The following is a 27,067-nucleotide window of genomic DNA, read 5'->3' on the forward strand; positions in this document are numbered from 1 at the left end:
GGTATTGGTCAACTTTTGACCCGTGTTGTACTTCCTCATTGTGGCCCACAATGCCTCATGCCACACTTTAAGACCTTTTTGAAATCTATGAACACATGATAGATGTCTTGTTGATGTTGCGAGTACTTTTCACACAGAACCCTGAGATTGAATATTTCTGTTGTGCTTCTTCCACTCTGGAACCCGGCCTGTTCTTCAGCGATTATTTCTTCTGTTTGTGGTTTCAGTCTGTTCAAAATGATCTTCAGCATCACCTTACTAGCATGGCTGATCAAACTGATCTGTAATTTTGGCACAGCTGGAGATTGCCTTTTTTGGGGAGTGTTATAATCAGTGACTGGGTCCACTGTGTTGTACATTCACCTGTCTGCGAGATCTTGTTGCAGAATTTTGTTAGTAGCTCTTTCACTGATTCACCCCATTCTTGATAAGTTCAGCTGGGATGTTGTCTACTCCAGCTGCCTTCCCATTCTTCAGTGCTCTTACTGCTGAATCCACCTCTTCTTTGAGAATGGGGAAATCATCATTTGAGGAGTTTGGAACTTCAGGCACCTCTGGGTCTCCTGTGGACTGATGGTTGCAGAGTTCTTTGCAAAACTCAGTCCATCTTTCTGCAATGTCACTCGCTTCTGTGAGGCATTTTCCATTTTCATCTTGAATGGTACTGACTCTTGGTTGCTTCTGTCTGCTGAGGTCTTTCACAATTTGGAATGCCTTTTTGCTGTTATTCTTTATCAGACTGCTCTCTATTTCTATGCACTTTTGTCCAATCCAATCTTCTTTTGCTTTCTTCAAGTTTTTTCTGATATTCTTGTTTATTTCTCGGTACTCCATTGCCCCTGTTGTGTGTTTGGTGTATTTGAGGTCTCTTTGGGCATCATACAACTTCAGAATCTCTTCTGTAACGCAGGGTTTTTCTTTGGACAATGGAGGCCAATTATGTCCTTGGCAGCTGCAGTCATGACTGTGTTGAAAGTGTTTGTCATCACTTTAACATTACTATCCATCATAAGGAGTGGAGAAAATTTTCCTCCAATTTTGGCTTGGAATGACTTGCAGATGTTAGAGGCCTTGATTGATAACAATTAGGCAAATATTTTTGGTTGTAAGAAAGCAAGGAACAAGTTTGATGGGTAAGATTTTATACTAAACTTTATTTAATGTTACTAACAGCTGCCTTGCTAGGCGCTCAGCATTAAAAGGTTAGTGTTAGGACTGGTCGGCCTGGTGTCAGGATAATGTGACTGGGTAGGACATCATGCTACATGTCTGCGGCATGATGCCCCAGTGCTAGACATCACTATAAACTGTCACACTGCAGACATCGTAGCGATATGACTGAAACATTGTTAAAGCTACATCAAAAATCCAAATCACTCACACACTAAACTTTATTTAAGAGTTTTCTTTTAAAAATAAACAGTTAATTATGGAACAAATTATTATTGAATGGACATTACTAAAACTGGTGCATCAGCTTATCTGTAGTGGAGAACTGCACATTTTCTGGTACATTAGTTCATGAAATAGTGTTTTATTATTATTTATGATCGAAAAATTTATCTTTAAATATTTTTTATAATAAATTTTGCATCTACTGTAATTTTTTTGGCAAACAATTCTGGCAAAGGCAAAAATCTTTAGGATGCCTTGGTCATGTCTCTGTGTCCAGTCATCCATGAACAAGTTTTCCTTGTAACATAAACCAAGTCTACACTGGAAGAGTGTGGTTGATGAGTTGATGTTCTTTAATCCATACAAAAATACTTCTGCCATTGTCTGTCCATCTTTCAGTCTGTCTATCCATTGGTCACACCTTTCAAGTTATATACTTAGGTAAATTTCATTTTACACCTAAGTATTTCATTTGGGTTTAAGTTCGTTTTCTTTGTCATGGTTAGCCACCAGTAATGTAATGTGTAGGGGGTTCAGGTCAGTGAGTACAACAGTAACCATTTAAAGTTAGATCACTATGACTTATATCTAATGCCTTCATGAGGTCGCACTGCAGCTTTATATTTAGGTCATTTTCTTAATGATTTCTGATTAAAGAGTCCTGCAGCTCTGGGGTGGATGGGAATGCAATTTGATGACTACAACACTCGATCAAATTTAACCTCTGTGATCTGTATGTCATGGTTCATTTGCTTTAGTTTCCATTGTAAAAGAGTGTGATCTGTGAAAATATTTATAGTCTAAATTTTTCCAGGTCCAAAGATGATCCATTTCTCATATATGCAGCCCTTTATAGTGGTAAATCATCTTTCATAGTGACAAGTGATTGTTTAAGGACCCAGAAATTCCACCTGAGTGATCACATGCAGTTGGTGTTTGAGAAATGGCAGCGGGCCAGACAAATAATAATATTGAAGGTCTCTGAAAATGGACGCATGGATATAAAGGTAGGATTATTTAATCGCCAACTTGACTAGCCATATTTAGGGTTGAAAAATCTCCAAAAGTCAGACAAGGACACCAGATATTTACTGTGTCACCTATTACAGAAATATAAAAGTTGATGATAATATAGCCCATTTCATTTGTGTGAAAGGTTGTTTTCTGGAACATATTCGGTGACCCGTTTAACACGAGTTGTAAGTAACTGCAAATTGATACCAGTCTGCTCTCCCTCAGTTAAGTATTTGTTAACATTGAGAGTGAGAGTGAAGTGCTTGTGTCAGATTGATAAAACAAATGGTAGAAATGAATGACTTTCAGTAAACATTGTCGACAGTATTTTCAACAGCACATTCAAAGTCCATAAAATTGAGTAAACACAGTATTTTTGTGAGGTACAGTTTGCACATTTCACTCAGAACTATGTTGTTCAGAATCTTTAAAATTTAGCAAATTTATTATTTTGCATAGCTTTTACAGGTATTAAGCATGTGCAAAATTTTGATTTTCAATATTTTTTTCATGTACCATATATGAAAGAATTTCAATGTCTGTTTATTTTGTAACTTTTAATCCTGATTATTGATTGCAAAATTTGATAAAACTCAGAAATCCATTTAGAAGTATATGATCATCATAAATAATGCATGAAACAAAAAATTGCAGATTCAGAAATTTTGACAAAATTTGGGAGTGCATTATGATGTAAGAAACTATGCCAACATTATCCTTTATAAAGCTAAGCTTAACTTTTCCATTAAAATCAAGGATTAACCTGATTGTTAAATAAAGGACAAATTTATTTTGGCTACTCTTTATCTTCTTTTGCATCATTCCTTTGTAATTTGACATTATATAGGTATATTAAGTGATTGCAACTGACCATGGGACCAAACGGCCTAAAATCAAGGTCACAGAAAAACAGTAGATCACAAGGTCAGAAGTCAAGGTTGCATAATCAACATACATTTCAAGAAATGCAATAAAATTCATTCTTTCTAACAAATTTTTCTTTTGCAGTACCCAATAGACTATGATGTTGCAATTCAACAGGACCCAGGAGGCTGGCACATCCCTTACATTGCAGAAAATGAGGACAAGATTAATAAACCAGTCTATGAGTTGACTGAAAGATTCCTCTGCTTGCGAAAATCACATCTCAGGCAGTTTAGTTTAATAGGAAAAAAATTAAAGGTCATGGATGACTTGGAGAAAGCACAGCTCAGTAAAACCTGAATAACGTTAAGGTTTCTGTGCCTGATAAAATCATATTTTAATTAATTCTGTATGACTGAAGAAGAAAAAAATCATGTTGCAGACAATTTCCTGTAACTCAGATTTTTGTGTCAGAGAAATCACATTTGAGATAACTGTTGTGCATCATATGTCAATGATTATTTTTTAATGGACTGAAATAACAATGTGGTAGGATCAAAAGAAGGAAGACTGTAGATTTGTACATCTGTGACCATCACTTTATCGCAGATGTAATGTATAGAAACTCAAAGAAATATATGCTTTATAACTTGCAAAACTTTTGTTGTATATACTATTTCCAATATTGTTTCTAGCCCTACTGATATTGATCATAGGTTTTGTCATTTCATCTTGGACCTACATTTATGGAAACAAATTACAGTAATACCTGTCTGTACTGGACACTCAGTGGATATGTCATATTTGTCCTTGATAGGCAGGTTTACATTATATGGAGGAAATGTTTCCATTGACAATCATTTTTCCCGTCACATTCTAGTCATAAAATACAGGCAGGTAGCAATAAACGAGTCAGCATGATTGTTAAAATTATAATTTGTGAGATTTCTTTGACAGGTGTTTTCAAAGTAAAAGGTGGCAACTGTTTATCTTTTACTGTTGTTTAGTTGTTTGTAAAGCAAAGTGGAATATGTTAGCTGCAGAGTGTTGTACAATAACTACTGGTATGTTTAATCTGAAGTAAATACCTCTGGGATAATAGGTTTGTTTTGTTGCACAATGCCAATGACTTTACCAATACCTAACAACTTTCTGATGTATTGTTTGAGATAAAGCAGTGGTCATGATTTCTACTAAGTTATAACTTTCACAATGCTTGAACAATGTGCACACTGACAACCAATCATATTTTTGTCCAATGAATCACGCTACCTGTAGTAACCACCCCAACCCCGAAACAATGATAAATAAACATAAAATACAAACTGATAGCCAACGACCCAAGGAAAAAAAATTACTGGATAAAGTTATTTCATTTCAGTCTTTCATGAAATTTATATTCAATCAGATAAAATGAATAGTGTTGGAAGTAAAAGAAAGTGTTCTGCTTATGATGCAGCATTCAGACTTAAAGTTAGTGAATGCAGAAGCAAATAACAACTGTGATGCAGCATGCAAATTTTGTGTGAACAAGAAGCAAGTACTGGAATAGCAGAAAAGCAAAGCAGCATTAGAAGAAATGCTAAGAACAAAGGCTCATCAAACTGGGATCGCCTCATTCCCTAAATTGGAGAAAGAAATCAATGATTTTTTTTTTTGTTATTGTCGTCGCAGGGTTTAATGTCGTTTTTCAGAACAAAATAGGCTATACATGACGGCCAGTATAAATGATGGAGGAAGAACCCAGGAAAATCCCAGAAAGAAACTCCAACCACAAGAAGCTACTGGCAATCTTTCTCACATACCCACATTGACTGAAACCGAGACTTGAACCCACGCAGACAGAGGTGAGCGCTTTAGCCCACTCTGCCGCTCTGGACCCCCAGTGATCTTGTAAGTGAATGTCAACAAAATGGATACATTGTCACATGAACTGCAATTCATCTGTGTGCTATGCAATTGGCAAAAGATGACAAATATAAGATAGCAGATTCAAAATTTGTTGGATCAGCTGGTTGGTGTTCTCGTTTCATGAACCGGCATGGTTTCTGCCTCAGGCAGCGAACAAAGATAGCAAAAAAGCTACCAAAACACTTAGAAGAAAAATTTAAATCATTTCAGAAGTTTACTATCCAACGCAAAAGGAGTGCTCATTCAAAGTATCATAAATCGGAAATATGGAACAGATGCCTGTGACCTTTGACTTAACAAACAATAAAATGATCAAAGCGGTTGGTGAGAAAACTATTTTGATAAAAATGACCAGCCATGCACGGTTGTTTTGGCCTGTTTAGCTGATTTATCAAAAAAGCATGAATTTCATGCAGGTATCAACATTCGCACACATGAAATGGGATGGATGGACAAAAGTGGAACGAATGAATGGTTGGAGAAAGTCTGAAACAAGAGATCAGGTGCATTTCTTCAGAAAACTTCAACTTTAGTATGATTGCCAAATCATTTCGAAAGTGCTGTATCAGCAATGCCATGGATGGAACTGAAGATGATGATATTTGAATCAGAAAATGACGAGAAGAATGAGAAGCAGAACAACACACTATCAGATGACCCTGATGACAATGATGAAGTCTATGATGACAGCACGCCCATAACAGAAGCTGAGTTTTATGAACTGTTTGGCATTTCAGATACTGAGCAAGATTTTTTTGATTCAGGACTTTAGTATGAGGTTTTATTATTTCAATTAAGACTAAGACTGAATTAAATGTAGGATTGCCATGGGGTTTTTATCAAATGACTTCTTATGATGTACAGTTGGGCCAAAATGAAAATAGTGTTGATCTAATGTCCAATATGGATACAACATTGGCCATTTTGGAAATATTGTAAACGTTACTCCTCCTGAAGGGATGGTTATATCAACATAGGGTTGTTACTAAACAACTTCTTAGGATGTCTTGTTGGTCCTAATGGTGCTTTTAGACATTCAGTATGTATTCCACAGTGGCCATTTTGAAAATCTTGTCACTTTTTGTTCTGACTGAATGGTCATATCAACATTGGGTTTTCACCTAGTGAAGATTTTTTTATTATGTCTAGTTGGTCATAATTGAAAATGATTCTGATCTAAATTCTAATCTGTCACCTTGGCTATCTTAAAAGTGTTGTTATCACCACTTCTCTGAGATAACTTGTCATATCAACACCTTGGCTGTCTTAAAAGTGTTGTTATCACCACTTCTCTTAGACGACTTGTTATATCAACACCTTGGCTATCTTAAAAGTGTTGTTATCACCACTTCTCTTAGACGACTTGTTATATCAACACCTTGGCTATCTTAAAAGTGTTGTTATCACCACTTCTCTTAGACGACTTGTCATATCAACACCTTGGCTCTCTTAAAAGTGTTGTTATCACCACTTCTCTTAGATGACTTGTCATATCAACACCTTGGCTCTCTTAAAAGTGTTGTTATCACCACTTCTCTTAGATGACTTGTTATATCAACACCTTGGCTATCTTAAAAGTGTTATCACCACCACTTCTCTTAGACGACTTGTTATATCAACACCTTGGCTATCTTAAAAGTGTTGTTATCACCACTTCTCTTGGACGACTTGTCATATCAACACCTTGGCTCTCTTAAAAATGTTATCACTTAGACGACTTGTCATATCAACACCTTGGCTATCTTAAAAATGTTATCACCACTTCTCTTAGATGACTTTTCATATCAACACCTTGGCTCTCTTAAAAGTGTTGTTATCACCACTTCTCTTAGATGACTTGTCATATCAACACCTTGGCTCTCTTAAAAGTGTTGTTATCACCACTTCTCTTAGATGACTTGTTATATCAACACCTTGGCTATCTTAAAAGTGTTATCACCACCACTTCTCTTAGACGACTTGTTATATCAACACCTTGGCTATCTTAAAAGTGTTGTTATCACCACTTCTCTTAGACGACTTGTCATATCAACACCTTGGCTCTCTTAAAAATGTTATCACTTAGACGACTTGTCATATCAACACCTTGGCTGTCTTAAAAATGTTATCACCACTTCTCTTAGATGACTTGTCATATCAACACCTTGGCTCTCTTAAAAGTGTTGTTATCACCACTTCTCTTAGACGACTTGTCATATCAACACCTTGGCTCTCTTAAAAATGTTATCACTTAGACGACTTGTCATATCAACACCTTGGCTATCTTAAAAATGTTATCACCACTTCTCTTAGATGACTTGTCATATCAACACCTTGGCTCTCTTAAAAGTGTTGTTATCACCACTTCTCTTAGATGACTTGTCATATCAACACCTTGGCTATCTTAAAAATGTTATCACCACTTCTCTTAGATGACTTGTCATATCAACACTTTGGCTATCTTAAAAGTGTTGTTATCACCACTTCTCTTAGATGACTTGTCATATCAACACCTTGGCTCTCTTAAAAGTGTTGTTATCACCACTTCTCTTAGATGACTTGTCATATCAACACCTTGGCTATCTTAAAAATGTTATCACCACTTCTCTTAGATGACTTGTCATATCAACACCTTGGCTATCTTAAAAATGTTATCACCACTTCTCTTAGATGACTTGTCATATCAACACCTTGGCTATCTTAAAAATGTTATCACCACTTCTCTTAGATGACTTGTCATATCAACACCTTGGCTCTCTTAAAAATGTTATCACCACTTCTCTTAGATGACTTGTCATATCAACACCTTGGCTCTCTTAAAAGTGTTGTTATCACCACTTCTCTTAGATGACTTGTCATATCAACACCTTGGCTCTCTTAAAAGTGTTGTTATCACCACTTCTCTTAGATGACTTGTCATATCAACACCTTGGCTATCTTAAAAATGTTATCACCACTTCTCTTAGATGACTTGTCATATCAACACCTTGGCTATCTTAAAAATGTTATCACCACTTCTCTTAGATGACTTGTCATATCAACACCTTGGCTCTCTTAAAAGTGTTGTTATCACCACTTCTCTTAGATGACTTGTCATATCAACACCTTGGCTCTCTTAAAAGTGTTGTTATCACCACTTCTCTTAGATGACTTGTCATATCAACACCTTGGCTATCTTAAAAATGTTATCACCACTTCTCTTAGATGACTTGTTATATCAACACTTTGGCTATCTTAAAAGTGTTGTTATCACCACTTCTCTTAGATGACTTGTCATATCAACACCTTGGCTCTCTTAAAAATGTTATCACTTAGACGACTTGTCATAACACCTTGGCTATCTTAAAAATGTTGTTATCACCACTTCTCTTAGATGACTTGTCATATCAATACCTTGACTATCTTAAAAATGTTGTTATCACCACTTCTCTTAGATGACTTGTCATATCAACACCTTGGCTATCTTAAAAATGTTATCACCACTTCTCTAGATGACTTGTCATATCAACATTGTGCATGCACCTAAAGATTTCTTATGATGTCAAGTTGGCACAAAATAAATAAAATACACCGATTTGCAAATCATAAAACAAGTCACTCTAGGATGGCTAGATCATAATTAAGTTTATTATTTAAGTTTACTTTGTCCCTTAGTATCAGAGGGCCAAAATGTTAAAGTTCTGTGTCAAGCTTTGCAAATACACCATAAATCTGTGTTCAGATAATGATTAGTTTGTTTGGCTGTTGATGTGTGAAAGAATGAAAGTTTGTATAGTGCTGAGGCAGTATAGTAAAAGTACCTTACTCCGTGACAATACTGATTTGGGCAGAATTAAACCATTGGTTTGCAAGTTGGGCATGCTAACCAGTAGTTAGTAACCACTAAGCCTCCACTGCTTCACTAAATAATAATGAAATTATAAAGCTTTTCATGCATTTATCTTACTATATGCACTGAAATCAGTAAAGACAAGAAAAATTGTGCCAGCATAGATTGAACAATGGTGCTGTGAACAGCACATGATGCGCAGGTCTCATGCTTAATAGTCCTCTGCATAGGCACTAGTAGTGGCTAGGGCATGGTTACATTTGGAGAACATGACCTATGGGTCTATGTAACCTAGACATTTGGTCAAGGTATGTGATCTTCAACATCTGGACAGAAACCATTATTATACTGTGCCACTTTGGAGGTGTGGCTGTATATTAATCAATTCCATTTATCTGGCACTCTAGCCCAGCATGTATTCTACTGATTTCCATGAAACTGGTGAATGTTATGCCAACCACATGAAAAAGAGCAGAGAAAATTTTGTTAGAGTTGTTGCCCTTTTGTGTTATCAGCAGTGTATGACAATCTTGTGAATGCAACTTGTCCTGTGATTTGATGGATTGCCATGAAACTTGGTAAAAAAATATTATGGCCATCACTTGAAGATGAGCTTATTGATCAGTCATTTTAACTCTGCAATTTTTGTTTTAGAGTTCTTGCTCATTTTGACTTGTAGCTTAATGTAGTGGATGAGACAATCTCATTAGTATATCTAGTTCCAGATTTTTGTGGCTTGACATGAAACATTCTAATTTATTTTGGGATAGGTACAGTATATTTACTTGAGTAAATTACTCACCATTCCTCTAGTTTTCTTATTACATTTGTATGACCTGTGACCTTGAAATCTCTAGGTTATAGCAGGAAGTGTAAGACATCCACAAAGAACTTTCTCAAGAAAACATTCTGTAATACCCATTTATCTTTCAGTCATTCAGTTGGTCTTCTCCATGGTCAGTAAACAGCATACAACTTTAGCTATGACGTAAAACCATTTTTCTTCATTCAATAACAGTAATCTCAATGGTTGATCCAGAACTTAGTAAGCTTCTTTTCCAACCAGTTCTTCCACAATCTTTGGTGAAGGTAAATGGTTGAGACCTGACATTTTTGTGCAGAAACTATTTTATTCTTTCAGTCACAATCACCATGACCCCAAATGCAAGTTATCCACAAGGAATGGTCCAGTTCTTGGATGTAAAACCATTGTTACTGTTCAGAAATTCTTTGTCTTTCAATGGTGTCCCAGAACCTTTACCCCTAAAACAGGCTTCATCCTTACCTCCAGTGCAAGTCATCCACAAAGTTGGGTAGCTGTAAATGGTGGAGAATTTTATTTTTGCAGAAATGGGAACTGTTACACAGACAAATGCATAAGACTGTAACATAATATGTTCCATCTTATAATGGGCATATAAAAACTGCATAGACATAGTTTCATTCAAACAAAACTCTGGCATGAGACCTGAGCCATTCAAGAATATGGTAAAATGCGTTGTTGATTTTACTCTAATCTATGCTTGAAAGTACATCATTATTGTTGTTGAGCATCACTTTTGTCAACAAATGCTACTCCCAATCAACCAGTTAAACTGTCCCTTTTGATGTGAAACTTGTCATCTCATCAACAACAAAATCACTTTTGCCAAATTTTGAGCATGTCTTTTGGCATTACATGCAAAATGTTTACCAGTCCCTCATCTGGCAAAGTAACTTGTTCAACAAGACTAACATGGATCCTGGCTACACATTCTGGATCTTGATGGTTTCAGTTGGGTACGCATTGTTCCAGTGCAAGTACTTCACATATATAATAAGAAAATGTACCAAAAAAGAAAGAAAAAAATACTGTTAAACTTCAGACGCCAGGTTTATTTTCAATTGAATGAGGGAAAAATGTTGAACCCAGAAATACAGATCAAACCCCCAGCATCATGCATTCAAGAAAAAATAATGTACTAGGAGTTACATCACTTTCATACTTCAGAATTTTCCATCATGTTATATCACCAGTGTCAAAGACAATTCAGAATTTAACATCATGTTATATCACCAGTGTCAAAGACAATTCAGAATTTAACATCGTTATATCACCAGTGTCAAAGACAATCCAGAATTTTCCATCATGTTATATCACCAGTGTCAAAGACAATTCAGAATTTAACATCGTTATATCACCAGTGTCAAAGACAATCCAGAATTTAACATCATGTTATATCACCAGTGTCAAAGACAATCCAGAATTTTCCATCATGTTATATCACCAGTGTCAATGACAATTCAGGATTTAACATGTTATATCACCAGTGTCAAAGACAATCCAGAATTTAACATCATGTTATATCACCAGTGTCAAAGACAATTCAGAATTTAACATCATGTTATATCACCAGTGTCAAAGACAATCCAGAATTTAACATCATGTTATATCACCAGTGTCAAAGACAATCCAGAATTTAACATCATGTTATATCACCAGTGTCAAAGACAATTCAGCACATGACAATAAATACAAGTAATAATATAGATGTAATATCACATTAAATACATTCATGTAAATTCGTTCATAATACTAACGCCAAAGGTTAAAAAGATGCTCTGAAAACAAAAGATATTTTTTGTTATTAACATTACATTTCTTAGAAATATTAATTTTGTTATTTGTATACATAAACATTCTGTGACACACAATTAACTCTTTAACTCTCTGAATAAGATTTCATAAACTGAAAATAAAACTGCATCTGAAAAAGAAATAAAACCATAGATAAAGCCCATAACAAGTGCGTACTGTAACAGTATATAGTTGCTTATAAGTCCAATCTAACTGCAAACAACAATGATCCTGATCTGCCATAGCATAATAAGTCCACAGATCAGATTATTGTTTGCTCTACTGATTACTCTTAGCAAACTTATCAAACCTAGATCTGCCAGCATATTATGCGATGACAGATCTGGGTTTGTGCAGTTTGCAGTTGTTTTTTTTTTATAAGCAAGTATATACGGTAACCTAATTGGTACATCTGCACAAAGCAAAAACTCCTAAAAACAGTCTCTACATATTTCCCACATTTTAGTACAAAACCTTTAGCATAAATAAAACAACCTCAAGCTAGACATGATATTCATTTTGAAAAATGAAACAACATGTATACTTTGCTTACTTATAAGTCCAGTCAAATTGCAAACAACAAAGATCCTGATCCGCCATAGCATAATGCACCTGCAGACAAACATACATGTTGTTTGTTTTACTGATTACTTGTATCAAACTTCACAGACTTAGATCTGCTGGCACATAATGCAATGGCAGATTTGAGTCTGTGAAGTCTGCAGTCAGACTCAACTTACATGCAAGTAAATTATGGTATACAGATGGAAACAAAGGAAAGAAAAAATGTTTCAATATGAATAATTTCATTAATATCGTATTAGGAACATTTAACACTGATGGAAAAAAACACGGGAAAGTATAACGTCAATACTATCAATAACTTGGACAAAATGTACACACACAAAAGCACCAATGACTGTATGGCTAAATCGTTGGGTGGGAAGGTGATTCATATGTTGGGTGTCACATAGGCTTGTTAAAATACCAGCTACTATTCTACACCCACCAAAATGTAAACATTTAGACCTACATCACCCCTGAACATATGAACCAACATGTCTAGGGAGCACCAAAATATGGGAATACCCACTCAGAAGTCAAACTGCAGTGCATCACCTGTGAAAATTAAAATGCAAATCCTGAATCAATGAACTGTGAACCAAAAGGTCACGGTGACACATGCAATAGCACCAGAGACATCAAATTCAGCACAAAACAATGCAGCTTGCAAGAACTGGAATATAGATCAAAGTGACTAAATTTTGTCAAAACATTTAAGTGCTACTCCTGACACATCAACTATCAACACTCATATATAATGAATCTAAAATTATTCACTAAGACCCGATTTCTGTCTGAACTTAATAATACTTGTGCTCTTTATGACTTTTTACATTACATAATAAATCCATGTGACTGGTGACAGCAGTTTCTGAAATAATGAAATGCAAAATTTGATGAAAATTATTGGAATATGAAATAGAGGTCACAGAGACAATTTAGTTTAAAGTTCTCAATACTTCCTTGTGAGATATCTGTATAATAATTACTTCATTAAACAGGCAACAATATCAGAGAAACTGAAATTACTGCAAACTGTAACCCAAGTGAGTCTGGACAGACTGTCAAACGACTATCAGCAAATGCTGATTTGCTCAAAACAAAAAATATATTTTGCAAACAAAGTACCAACTCACTTTAATTTCTGTTTCTGATATTGAACAACTATGCTGAATTGCTTCCATGATGCCAATTTGTATATAGTTTTGCTCCCCTTTTCCAACTTTCAGTACTGCCAATTTGTATACAGTTTTGTGTGTGTGTGATTTGGATATTTAACGTAGCTTTTAACAATTTTTCAGTAATATCGCTACAATGTCTGCAGTGTGACAGTTTATAGTGATGTTTAGCGCTGGGGCATCATGCCGCAGATATGTAGCATGATGTCCCACCCAGTCACATTATTCTGACACCAGGCCGACCAGTCCTAACACTAACCTCTTAATGCTGAGCGCCAAGCGAGGTAGCTGTTAGTACCATTTTTATAAGTCTTTGGTATGACTCGGCCGGGGATCGAACCCACAACCTCCTGCATCTGAGGCAGACGCTCTAACCACTAGGCCACTGGAGCAGTCATACAGTTTTGTTCCCCTTCCCCAAATTTCAATACTGCCAAATCAATGTAGGAGCTTCCGTAAAAAGTCTCCCTGGTTAACTTGAGATCACAATTAAACATTCATTCAACTACTTGCTAAAAAGAACAATCCATGATTACAATTTTTAGATTTAAATACGTGAAAGAATGGAAGACTGATGGTCAAAATAAACAAAACCTGGTTCAACATATTAAGATGGCCAATTTAGAAAAAATATATTATTTAGCTGTTATTTGGAAAGATTCAAGCTGAACAACAATGTGATTGTAGGGAAAAGTGAATCTTAATTTTGCTTACTTTAGGAATTTATTTTTAATGGTTTCATGAAAAATTCTTCCAATTAGAACACTTGTCTTGTTACTCAACTTGGGCTAATGTGACTTATGGCAGAATATTTGGCAAAATAAACAAAATGTGTTAACAGAACAGAGATGCACCACCACAGTGCATGAAAAATGGCCTAAATGTCAAACATTACCAAGGTGTAACTCGTGTATGCATGGATTGGTTAGGTCAATAACATACTGTCATGGTAGGTATAAAATGACACAAACAAATGCTCATATATCCCATGTCACTGGAAATGTTTCACAAAAGTTTAACTGAAAAAAAAAAAAAAAGGTATATATACTTGAACATGACTGGCTCAAACAAGAGTAGACACATGTACAACTGGTGCCTGCAACACAAGTTCATATGATCTAATTAAAACTGACATGTACTGATAATGAGCAGATCCGATGGGCACTGCTGGCTTTCTGATTCACCAATCAAATCAAAGTTCCAACTTTGTGAAAGTGAAAAACATAATTTGGAACTTGCCTACAATAGTGACAAACAGTTTGTAAGATTAAATGCAGTGCTTTAAAACTAAGTGGGCCAGGAATTCAGGTCACCAGAACCTGAACTTTATTAGAGTCTGTCAGACAACCATTACATCAGAGATTTCACTTTTAATGAGTAAGAGTTCGTAACAATGCAAAATAAACTAAATTTTGTTGCAAGGTTAAATTAGCAGAAAATATGAAAAAGAATTATTATCATATTCTGTAAGTAAATATATTATGCCTTCAGCGACTCATAACTTGAAATAAATTTAGGCGAGGCAAAACTAAATATAAGCTTTAGACAATGTTATATGTTTCATCATGTACAGTATAAATTTACACCAAATAATACATTCAGATATGTGCACCCATGTAATATATTTTCTACATAAAAACAACTCTTTGTGGAGTTTACTGTATTATAGCTACATAGGTTATTCTGGCATACAGTATTATACATAAGCTGAAATTGGCTTGTACTCTCAAAACACTAGCTACACATCAAATAAAACAGAATAAAAATAATGACTAGAGTTTAAGGGCTGTTCCAGTAAAAAGCTTTGGTTCCAGGGAAAGTACTTTCAAATTTTATTAGTCCCCAATAGATGCAATTTGGAATTTTGTACAATCTACATTAGAACAATGAGTACAGTAATCAAAGTGTCGATGCTGGTAGTTGGTAAAAATGCATTCCCTGGGTACCATGTATGGAACTGCACTGAGTTTTTCATACCCAAGATGAAAAAAAGTGAGAAAAATAGGTAGCTTGCATTTGGTTGAGGTCATATGTTTGTGATGTCTCTGTGATTGTACAATCTCTGTGACTTACTTATCATGAAAAAAAGGACACTTCACAATTTGAAATATTTTCTTTACCATATCTACTCATGTACGAGACCTCAGTGACAAAACTTCAAGCCATGAACCACAGACAATTCCTAACTTTGAAAATATTTTCTTTACCATATATACCCATGTGTGTGACGTAGGTGACTCAATTATGGGGCAAAATTCTGACAATTCCCGACTTGGAAATATTTCCTTTACCATGTATACCAATGTGTTTGACTCACTTATAAGGCATGAATAAAAGACGCTTCTCAAATTGGAAATATTTCCTCTATCTAAATACATCATGGACCTAATTGTACACTACTCACAGCCACATCTGTTGTTGCATAATCAGCATATCTGGATCAATACAAAGTCAAAATGGCCCCAACAATCAACATCTGATGCAGTTATAATATCAAAGTGTAGGGAGGAAAAGGATAGGTATTCACAAGGTGATCAAATGTGAATGCAGCCCAACACTTTGGAAATGCAACACTTGTATGTCTGTACTATGGTATTTTAGCTGTGTCAGTTATTGAATCTTCACACCATTTTGACATGCACTGTACCAGTCACACTTGGGCATTTTTTTTATGTATCCGTTATTGAATATTGACACCATTTTGACTATCACTGTACCATTCACACTTGGGCATATTTGTCATGTGTCAGTTATTGAATATTGACACCATTTTGACTTACACTGTCCCATTCACACTTGGGCATACTTGTCATGTGTCAGTTATTGAATCTTCACATCATTTTGACTTACACTTTACTATTCACACTTGGGCATGTATGTCGTACATGTGATAATACAAGTCACATGATGTTAATATATGATGAGTATTACTCATTATTGGCAAGTCTGTTCATTTTTAAAATATAATATTTATGAATGGGGTATCAAAATAATTACTGGAATAAAAAGTATAAACAACAAAATGTTGGACTTTGTTTCTAAACATTTGCTTAGAACAAGCTAATGCCCAGTGTAACAATAAAAAAATAACTATTGTGAAGAAGTAACTGTACCTGTAACTCAATCTGATTAAAATTGAGATTTGCTTCTATGGAAAATTCAACAGACCCTGACCTTGCAACCTGTGTGAGCTTGATCTGTCTCATTTTTAATCAGCTTGAGCTGTAACCACATATCCAATGCTTTTGTAACTGGCCAATGCTAAGCACTGGTAGCCTTTACAGTACATTAGGATATTTTATTGTTAGAGGGAAAGAAATACATGTACAGATTAATTAATTTCCTAAATATAAATTTCTATCTGACTTATTTAGGAGACCTTTATTTGGTGAGCCAAATATTTTTTTTTTTTAAATTCATGTTTTTCTTTTACTTACATATAAATTAAAACTGTCCAAACAACTGAGTAGAAATAAGGCATCATCACAAATATAATATAAATTCCCATAAATTAATACATGTAACAATACTTAATACAAAATACATGTGCATACATCAGCATCCATTTCTAACATGTTATAGGTATATTTGACTTCCAGAATAAAACTTGTTCATAAAATATGAAATTTCTATATTTGCTAGAAAAATAATGAGAAAAAATACAATGAAAAAGAAAACTATGTAAAACCTAAATGCTTCAAGACACCTGAGAATGACATCTTTTCTTATACTGAATGAATCTATTTCAGGTTTGCTGCAAATAAAATCACTCATTTCTTCAACATTATACAGTCAAGCCTGCTACAGGAACCAACTTCATAAAAACCACCTGAGTATAAAGGCCAAATTTCATATGTTCCCATTATAATAAATGGTATATAGAGACCATCTGGTGAGAAAGACCGCTTTAAACCTGGTTCTCTGAGTGGTTCTTATTCACAGGTTACACCATACATTATGAAATTACATTCCATACCAAATCTGTATGCTAAAATCAAGAGAATGAAAATAAAGCTGATATATGATTCATACCATATATTAATTTATATACAATGAATAAAAGCAAATAAATTGAAATGAGAAATCCCCAGTACATGCTCCAACAACTTGTCAACTATGGCTACATGTGTACCTGTGGGCATGCATCAAAAAGCATACACACTAATGCCACAATTTGTTTTTAAAAAAACCACTAACACCTATTTGACTTGTAACAATTAATTATTTCTAAAATTATATATTTCTAATAACTACTCAAACATTTGTTTACAATATTAACATTACAATCTCTTTATAATATCAATAACAGATCTATGTCATAATAAGATGAAACTGAATTTAATGGAAATAAATAATGTAATGTACAAATGTAACTCTAGGATCTACCGGTAATCTCAACATATGGGACTTATGTCCAGCAAAAAATTTATATAATGACTCAACTACAAACAAAAAAAGAAAACGTTTTAAAAGAAGTTTTCTGAGTTTAGCATAAATAACAACAATGTTTCATGGAGTCTAAGATTTGTTCATATTTCATCCCAAAACATATAACAAAGCAGAAATATCAAATTTTAGCTTATTTGTAAATAACTTTAGCTAAAGGTAATACAAGTGAGATCTTAAAAAGTAGTGCTTAGTTCCTTTTGCTCATTTGATCTTGAATTAATCCAAGTCTGTACAGTTTCTACATATTTTTAAATACATTTAGTCAAGGAAATTATAAGGTTCTTATTCAACTTTACTTTGGGTTTACAGGAAGGAAGAAAAAGAATATTGATTGGTGGTCAGTTAGAAGTATTAGAAGTTTACACTTCAATTTACAATTTACTGGGTGGCAGGATCTGTGAACAATAGACATTTAAAAAAGCTATATCCCCCAGGTCCCCTGCTTAGAGTCATTTAGAAATAATATATCCTCATGGTCCGCTGCTTAGAGTCATTTAGAAATGATAAATCCCACAGGTCCCCTGCTTAGAATCATTTAGAAATGATAAATCCCACAGGTCCCCTGCTCAGATTCATTTTGAAATGATAAATCCCACAGGTCCCCTGCTTAGATTCATTTTGAAATGATAAATCCCACAGGTCCCCTGCTTAGGTAAAGACTCCTTCTAAAGTAATCCCATGTATTTTAACTATCAAAATTTATACTATTTATGCTAGTACCATATGACAAGAACCCTTCATTTATATATTACTTTCGACCAAGCACTCCTAATTTATACTACTTATGTTAGTACCCAATGGCCAAGTTCCCTTAATTTATACTCCTTATGTTAGTACCCAATAGCCAAGTTCCCTTAATTTATATATTACTTTTGACCAAGCAAACATATCAGTATAAAAATGAGACTTACAGTTCTTAACCTTTGCTTGGGGAGGCTGCAATTGGACTTGAGGTATTTCTCAAAGACTTTTTTCTCTGACTGGCATAAGTTTTTAAAAATAGGGCTATAAATACAATAAACACTCCCAAAAATCCTATTATTGTGACGGGATGTCCATATATTACACAGGAAAGTAAAATTGCAAAAGCCTGGCGAAGAGTCATGATGATAGTAAATGTTACAGCGCCAAATTTTTCAATGGTGTAAAATATAAAAAGTTGTCCACACGCTGAAGAAAGACTTATCATGACAGAATGGACAATAAATGCAGGATTTCTGGCCATAAAGGCCAAGGATTCAACAAAACCACCTTGTTCAATTAATGAGACACTGGTTAAAAGACAAGAGAACATGTTAACTCCTGCCATCATTTGGATGGATGACATGTGATACTGGTTGAAAATCTCATCTTGCCAGTTTGATGTAAAGCTGTCAAATGCCATATAACCAATAAGTAGTATCAAGCCTGATAATGTTGTGATGGTGCTTCTGTGGTTCTCTTCTCCACTTGTCAACAGAAAAAGACTTACACCAATGGAGATCATTAAGGCAGTGATGTACTCATCATAACCATATGATTTTTTGGAAACAATCTTACCCATAAGCATTACAGGAATCACCTTGCAAGCCTTTGCAAGAACTTGAGTTGGAAAACTTACGAACTTCAAAGCCTCATACTGACACCAACTGCTCATAATGTTAGAGAAGGAACTGTATGAATATTTGTAGAGTGGGGCAATGTGACGAGGCTGTTTTTGAAAAAGCAAAACAGTCATAGCAACTATGAAGGCCAAAATTCTGTTGATAAATACAAGGAATTGTGAATTCTTAAAGTGCTCTCCAGAAGTACCATCTGTTCCTCCATATTCGTATGTCATAACACGCTCCTGCAAAACACCCCAGGTGAGGTAAGACCCCTGCAGACCAAAGAAGCAGAAAATTAACAAAGCTGCCTTCTTCCTGAAGGTCATTTCTTCCCGTGGAGCTGAACGAGATGGTGAAACAGTAGGACCTCCCTCCTCCAATGACGATCGCTCACCCTCTTTTCCAAATATACACAACTTTACTAGTTGCTGTATACATCCTGGACCTAAATAAAGAAAATAATGCAACAAACTCTATGAAGCTATCAAAATTTAATTCACAAAACAATATTAAAAGAAATTATTGACCAGTTTAAAATCATGCACAATCACACATGAAGTTTTTCAAAGTTTTTAACTGAACTTCCATCCTTTAGCAGGTCTGTCTTAGTGGTACCCAGCACAATACTAGCTCTATGGTTGTAATTAAAAGTAAATTTCTAAAAATGTATAAAAAAACTTTAAGATAAAACCTTTCCCATTTTTAAACATAATTTCTTTTACTGATCAAACTTACACATTCTTTATCAATGTAAAAGTTTATTTGAGAATCGATTAAACAGCACAGAAAGCATAATGGGATACCAAAAAGCATCGTGGGATACCAGAAAATATTATGAAACAGAACTGAACTTTCTTGTTGATTTTATTACAATGTAAGTGATTACTCCATGCATAAATCAAAGGAGCAGAATTTCTTCCAGGCAAAGATACATGAACTGTTCACTGATTAAACTTTCTCCTTCAAAGCAGTTGCATAAATCACATGATCAAGTGATGAGGTTGCATAAAGCACATGGTCAAGTGATGAGGTTGCATAAAGTACATGGTCAAGTGATGAGGTTGCATAAAGCACATGGTCAAGTGATGAGGTTGCATAAAGCACATGGTCAAATGATGAGGTTGCATAAAGTACATGGTCAAGTGATGAGGTTGCATAAAGCACATGATCAAGTGATGAGGTTGCATAAAGCACATGGTCAAGTGATGAGGTTGCATAAAGCACATGGTCAAGTGATGAGGTTGCATAAAGCACATGGTCAAATGATGAGGTTGCATAAAGTACATGGTCAAGTGATGAGGTTGCATAAAGCACATGATCAAGTGATGAGGTTGCATAAAGCACATGGTCAAGTGATGAGGTTGCATAAAGCACATGGTCAAGTGATGAGGTTGCATAAAACACATGGTCAAGTGATGAGCTTGCATAAAGCACATGGTCAAGTAATGAGGTTGCATAAAGTACATGGTCAAGTGATAAGGTTGCATAAAGCACATGATCAAGTGATGAGGTTGCATAAAGCACATGGTCAAGTGATGAGGTTGCATAAAGTGCATGGTCAAGTGATGAGGCTAATGTTATGCTTAAGTTAGGGTCAATTGTTGAAATTATGATTCATCTCATCTCTAAATAAGAAATGTTTACTAATTTGCCATTGAAAATAAAGATGATGATGATGATGAAGATGATGATGATGTTTATGACGCCCATCATAGTGCTGATGGTTCTGAGTGGCACTGGTATTACTGCCATGGGAATGATAATGACAGTGGTGGTGGTTATCAGAAGGAATCTAACAATGATGATAATGATGATAAAAACAACGACAATTATGATGATCATAATACCAACCTGCAGTATCATTAAACCTAACCTTCCTGAAGTACTGGATCAGGAAATAGCCTGGTACAAAGATGGTGCCATAGCCAAGCAGGTTGAGAGCCAAACGGACACACCAGAAGTCTGTCAATGATTCCTTGTCCCCAGGCCCTGATGATTCCTTGCCCAAAACATACGGCAGAATAAAGTTCAGCAGCACTAGTAATAAAAACATTATAGCTGCTTTCACCAAAGCCCTGCAAAAAATGAAAACATTAAAATTAAACAAAATATTTTAAAAACAGAAATAATTCCAATTCCACAAATGACTGAAAAAATATGTTGCTCCAAAATACAAAAAGCACACTAGAGCTAAGTTAAACCAAGTTTCTCAAAACAATTTTTAACTCCCCTCAGAAAATGTAAATACCTTTCTGTGTACATTCCAGCTAGGCTAGCATACCTGTGAGTATAAGGTGGGTATTGTTAGTTACACGAATCAACTGGCCATAGAATAGGATACACATAAAAGTAAGTCACAGTGATCTAGTTCTGGTACAGCGTGCTGAGATCGTGTAGCTGCATGTACCCACATGTAAAGTTTGAATATACATCTAGTAGTCTTACAGATATGGGTCAATATAAAGTAATGAACAAATGAATATCAAGTCATACAAGCATGCAAATGCTGTATCTCCTATACCCACAGTAATTACCATAATATACTCCTCACTTATAAGTGGAATCAAACTGCAAACAACAAAGAATTATGTACCTGCAGATCAGGGTTTATGCTGTTTGTTCTTCTGATTACACCTCACAAACTGCACAAACCCAGATCTGCTGGTATGTCATGCAACAGCAGATCTGGGTCTCTGCAGTCTACCGTTAGACTTGACTTATAAGGGTGTATACACAGTAACAAAGATATAGACTATATCAATGCATAGCAGATCAGATTGTTGTTATACTTCAAGTGACTACAGCAGACCTGAAGAATGATTTTGGATTTTTAATGTAGCTTTAACAACTGGAGTCATATCGCTAAGAGCCTACAGTGTGGCAGTTTGTAGTGTACTAAGGCATTGTGCTTTGACTTTTAAATCCAGTAATAGGCATATTCCTGGTCTCAACTGCAAGCTACCTATGAAATTTAGTCAGTGTATGTGGTGTAGAACACAAGTGTTGTGTAAATGGTTTTTACTTCTCTCAGTCCTAATGACCTTGACATTTAACCCTTCATATTCCATAATGAATATGCATCTTCCTTGTCTCAAATGCAAGCCATCCAAGTTTGGTCAAAGTATGCAATTTGGAACTCAGATATCATATGGAAACCATTTTTCTTCTTGGAGTAACTGTGAATGTGACCTGACCTTTGACATTCTGACCCCCAAAATCAATAAATGTCTGTTGTATCTCAAGGGCAAGCCATAAGAAAGTTTGGTCAGGGTATATCAGGGTTACAAATTATGACATTTTTCACTAAAAATTGGATCATCTTAACATATTAAGTGATCTCAACTAAATTTCACTGATTTACACACCTCTGTATTTCGATGAATACTCAGTGCACACCACAATATCCTTTTCAGGGTCATGTTTAAGCAATCTGAATTTGTTTTCCCAGGATTTCATACATTTCTTACTCTATTTTGTTTATTATGCTGACAACAGCACTTTCCTGTCATCATCTAATTTCTGACATTCTGTAAACCTTTTGTAATCCCTGACATCTTTCCAATTGGTCACCTCACTGTGCAGTGAAGTTTATCAATAAACTCTTGACTGTGCAGTGAAGTTTATCAATAAACTCTTGACTGTGCAGTGACTGTTTATCAGTAACAATCTAAAAATAAATCCTATTAAACATAATTCTGTATCAGTACATGTGCACTTCTTGAAGTATTTTCATGAAACTCTGTACCATAGTCTAGTTATATTCTCGACACAGATATACAATCAGGTTTTACTGTTTACCTCGAGACCAAAGCTGCTGTCATTCCTCTACAAATGTTTTTAAAAAGGAAGTCATTTGAGAACAATGGCTCATCACTTCTACTCCCACACCACAAGCATGATTTTTATTTAGAAACATTTTATGGTGGGTAGTTGGTTGACATAGATGAACAATAAGTTTATTTCTGTGTCATTTGGGAGGAATTTTCTTTAAATTGTATTAAAAAGGGGGTATTGCAGGAATTTATGATGTTATTGCTTCTCTTCATATAATGATTTAAGGATTGTATTGAAATGTTTTAAAATAGATCTTTGGTTTGGTGTTGATGAATAATAAGGTTCAACTTTCTTCCAATGGTACATATTTGGGGAAATTGCATGAAAAATTGTCAAAAATGAGCTATTTTTGGGAATTTAGTTTGTCATCTCCTCTCCACCCAGATCAGTCGGAACTGCATAGGCTGGATAGGTGGTTGGTATGGATAAACAGCACTGCTTTTTTTCATCTAGCACATTTTAGAGGAATTTTCTTTAAAACTCACAAGACGTGTATCATGGGATTTAATTTGTCATCATTTCTCACACTGGTTGGAGGATTTCAATGGAAACTCCTGAGGCTATGTGGTTGGTTTTAATGCACACTAACATTTCCCTTTCTTCCTCTAGTCCATTAATGTAAAAGGTCATCAAATATTTTCCTAAATGGAGAATTATCATAGTTCAGTTCATCATCACTTCCCTTCCCACAATGACTGGAGAGGTTACTGAAACTCAAGCTATATAAGCAATTGGTTTAGATGTCAATAAGGTTTTATAATTTTCATCTGGCTCATGTTCGGGGGAAATTTCTTCAAAAGGATTTAAAATAAGGTATTTGGGAGATTGCTTGTCATTGCTTATCCATCTACACTGGTTGGAGGACTGTATTACAACTTTGTAGGCTTGATAACTGGTGTACATATGCAATGAGATTATACTTTTTTTTCTCTTGCTCAGTTTTTGTGGAATTTTCTTGAAAACTGTCCAATTTGTTCGCTTTTCAATTTCATAGTGCTTTTCCTCACAATTAGTGCAATATTGCTACTGGACATAAATACATATGCAGAAAATATTTCCGTTTATCATTGTCCCAAAGATTAGATCTACTCTAAAGTTCTTGGGGTGGGTGAGCATATTTTATTTTTACCATATAAAAACACTTGTTCATAAAACAAAACAAAATTTGACGTGCTCGAGCTCATCATTTTGCAAGTCTATGACTGCATGTACATCTAGTTTCTTGAATTGCCCAACACAATCTTTTCTGATTGGTCAAGTTTTTATAATAGCCTAATATGGTTGCTTTTTTCATTTTATACTGTCAATAATGAAATTGGTACACTGGGCATGGGTACCAGGCTAATTTGGTGTGTATGCCATTTTGACAGTCAACACCCTTATTCACCTGATGCATGGAAGACCACTTGGCATTTCTGCCGCATGCATCTGTACCTCATCAAGTGCATGGTCATGTAGTCAATTTACACAATAAACTGATTAATTAACCAGCGGATACATCCAACACCGGGCCATTTATTAACTCCTGAAAGCCACTGATGGAACTTTGCTGATCCAATGGATTGGTGAAAGATGAAATTTTAGTGATCTGTTTGCAAATTTACTGATCTTGGATTAGTGGGTTAGTGTTAATTTCAAACCTTCGTATCAAGTAGGCAAGTTATCATGTAACAGTTTTCTTTGTTTTTCATTTCCTGTGACCTGATCTCTAACCTTTAAAAAGCCATACTTGATATGTTTCTTCCCTGTCCTAAACATAAACAACTTAGAAATATTGGCAACAGTAAATGGGGAAGAACCTGAATTTCTGTATAGAAACGAAACAAGAAACAACAGCTGGACAATACAGTCAACCTATGAACAGACACCATAATATGATGCATTTGAACTCTACAATGTAATATCTATGATTTAAAATAAATATGTAAGGTCCTGATCTACCAGACCATCAAAATCCAGGTCCAAGTTTTTGGACATTTTTTATCAGGAATCATTTTTTTCCCAAAAGTGTTTGGACACTAAAAAAATTTAATTTTTAGATATGTGCAAACATTGAAAGATGTTACTAGACTGATTATGGATGGAACGAATAATTAATAACTGAAATTGGAATGTGTACATTAAGGTTTTGTTGCCGATTTATGTTGGAGAATCAATTTTTAACGCGGTTCAATTTTGAGACGAGATTTATTTTTCTTAAAATGGTCAGCTTTATCTGCTTAGAAACCAAACATTTAATATGAGTTGGGGAGAAGGAGGGGCCTGGGAAGCAGCAGAGGGGGCGAACAGACCGAAACTTTTTGCACAATAAACCCCTCCAGGAAACTATTCCTCGATAGAGGGCTTATTTCGACGAAATAAACCCTTCTATTCAGAATACAGGACAAAAAAAAATGTCCCAAAAAATTCGGAGAGTCTCTCCTCGAGAAATTTTTCGAATTTCCCCAGGGATGCAATGCATTTCCGCTGGCAACTTGGGTTACTTCAATAAATCTGAAACAGTTTCCGTGGCGGGGTCGTTATTGAAAAATCCATGGGTGGGTCCAGCCCCCCCTCTGCTGCTCTACGAAGTCGAAGATTTCCAAGGAAAAACATTTTTATGTTAACCATACAATGTATCAAGTCCGATACGGTATCGTGTCCGCGGGTTGTGTAAATTTATTGTCACAAATCCATGCGGGGTTCTTTGAGCGCGACTAAAGAAATTCTTAAACTTATTAATATCCATATCGCCGCTACACCATGTCTGATGAATATTTCTCAGCGTATGAACATCAACTCCATTAAACACAGCAAGAAGATTACAGTTATCCCTGATTACCTTTGGTATTTGTGTGTAACGTTGAGTAACATAAATGACATCGGTGTTTTTATGACGACCCCGGGAAAATATTCTTGCAGGATTTTTTTGCTTGTCCAGCATCACATCATCATACACTACTAGGTTATTTATTTCTCCGTTAAGGTCTTCAACGCTGGGAGCTTCTTCGATATCAGTGATAAATTCAACTACTTCCTCGTCGCCGTCTTCACTCAGCGCTTTTGCACTCTCATTAAAATCTTTTATAACATTATAGCATCGCTGATCATCTACAGATGGTGCTACCAAATACAGCTTATCCCACTTCATCCACTTCATTATCATGTTCAGCAACAGCTGTGTTTTACCTGATCCTGACGGTCCTATGATGATCATTCTGATAGAATTTGGTAGCGCGGAATTATGCTTGACTGGTTCTTTCCTTCGCGTCGCAGAAAAATCAGTGATCTCCATTTGTATATAAGGAATAATAATTATGGATCTATATTGTGTGAAGTGTAAGGCACAAACCCCTACGAATGATCTAACAACCATTACAACAAAAAATAACAGACAAGCACTTTCTGGTAAGTGTGCGCGATGTGGCACAAAAAAATTTAGATTTCAAAAAAAAAGCCTGACAAAGTCAGCGGAGGTGACATCGCAGCAACCCTCGGACGACTTCCAGGTACCCCTTGGGCTAAATATCCCGGAGAAAAGCATCTCCCAGGATACAATTACTGCGGTCCAGGGACACGACTAGATATCAGACTTGATGAACAATCTAAACCAAAACCGGGAGAGTATCCGATAAACGCTATCGACGCAGCGTGTCACATACATGATGTTGCTTATCGAAGTAAAGATCTACAAGACAGGCATATCGCGGATGTGAAATTAATTCATGCACTAAGCTCCATAAAAAATAAATCATTTAAGGAGTCACTCGCTAATTGGTTAATAAGATCAGCGATGAAATCTAAATTAGCATTAGGCGCTGGATAATTAATAACAATGGAAGCGATTTATTATTCCCCAATCGGATAC

General features: G+C 35.4%; 2 protein-coding genes across 4 annotated transcripts in view; one reads left to right on the forward strand and one right to left on the reverse strand.

The window, feature by feature from the left end:
• LOC149805482 (mitochondrial ribonuclease P catalytic subunit-like) overlaps positions 1–3,931 on the forward strand; it is a 44,423-nt gene extending 40,492 nt beyond the window's left edge. For both annotated transcript variants that reach the window (XM_089950073.1, XM_089950072.1), the window contains exons 6-7: positions 2,210–2,402; positions 3,418–3,931. In XM_089950073.1, coding sequence (XP_089806199.1) covers positions 2,210–2,402; positions 3,418–3,633 — 409 coding nt within the window. In that variant the 3' untranslated portion in view covers positions 3,634–3,931. The remainder of the gene's footprint in view (positions 1–2,209; positions 2,403–3,417) is intronic.
• A 6,915-nt stretch (positions 3,932–10,846) lies between these two features.
• Positions 10,847–27,067, reverse strand: part of LOC149805483 (adenosine 3'-phospho 5'-phosphosulfate transporter 1-like) — a 56,642-nt gene continuing 40,421 nt past the window's right edge. For both annotated transcript variants that reach the window (XM_089950075.1, XM_089950074.1), the window contains exons 2-3: positions 21,238–21,461; positions 10,847–19,831 (exon numbers count right to left, since the gene is read on the reverse strand). In XM_089950075.1, the coding sequence (XP_089806201.1) occupies positions 18,717–19,831; positions 21,238–21,439 (1,317 nt within the window). In that variant the 5' untranslated portion in view covers positions 21,440–21,461 and the 3' untranslated portion in view covers positions 10,847–18,716. The remainder of the gene's footprint in view (positions 19,832–21,237; positions 21,462–27,067) is intronic.

Source organism: Sinohyriopsis cumingii, chromosome 2 (assembly GCF_028554795.1).
Source record: "Sinohyriopsis cumingii isolate HCF-2022 chromosome 2, ASM2855479v2, whole genome shotgun sequence".
Classification (NCBI taxonomy): domain Eukaryota; kingdom Metazoa; phylum Mollusca; class Bivalvia; order Unionida; family Unionidae; genus Sinohyriopsis; species Sinohyriopsis cumingii.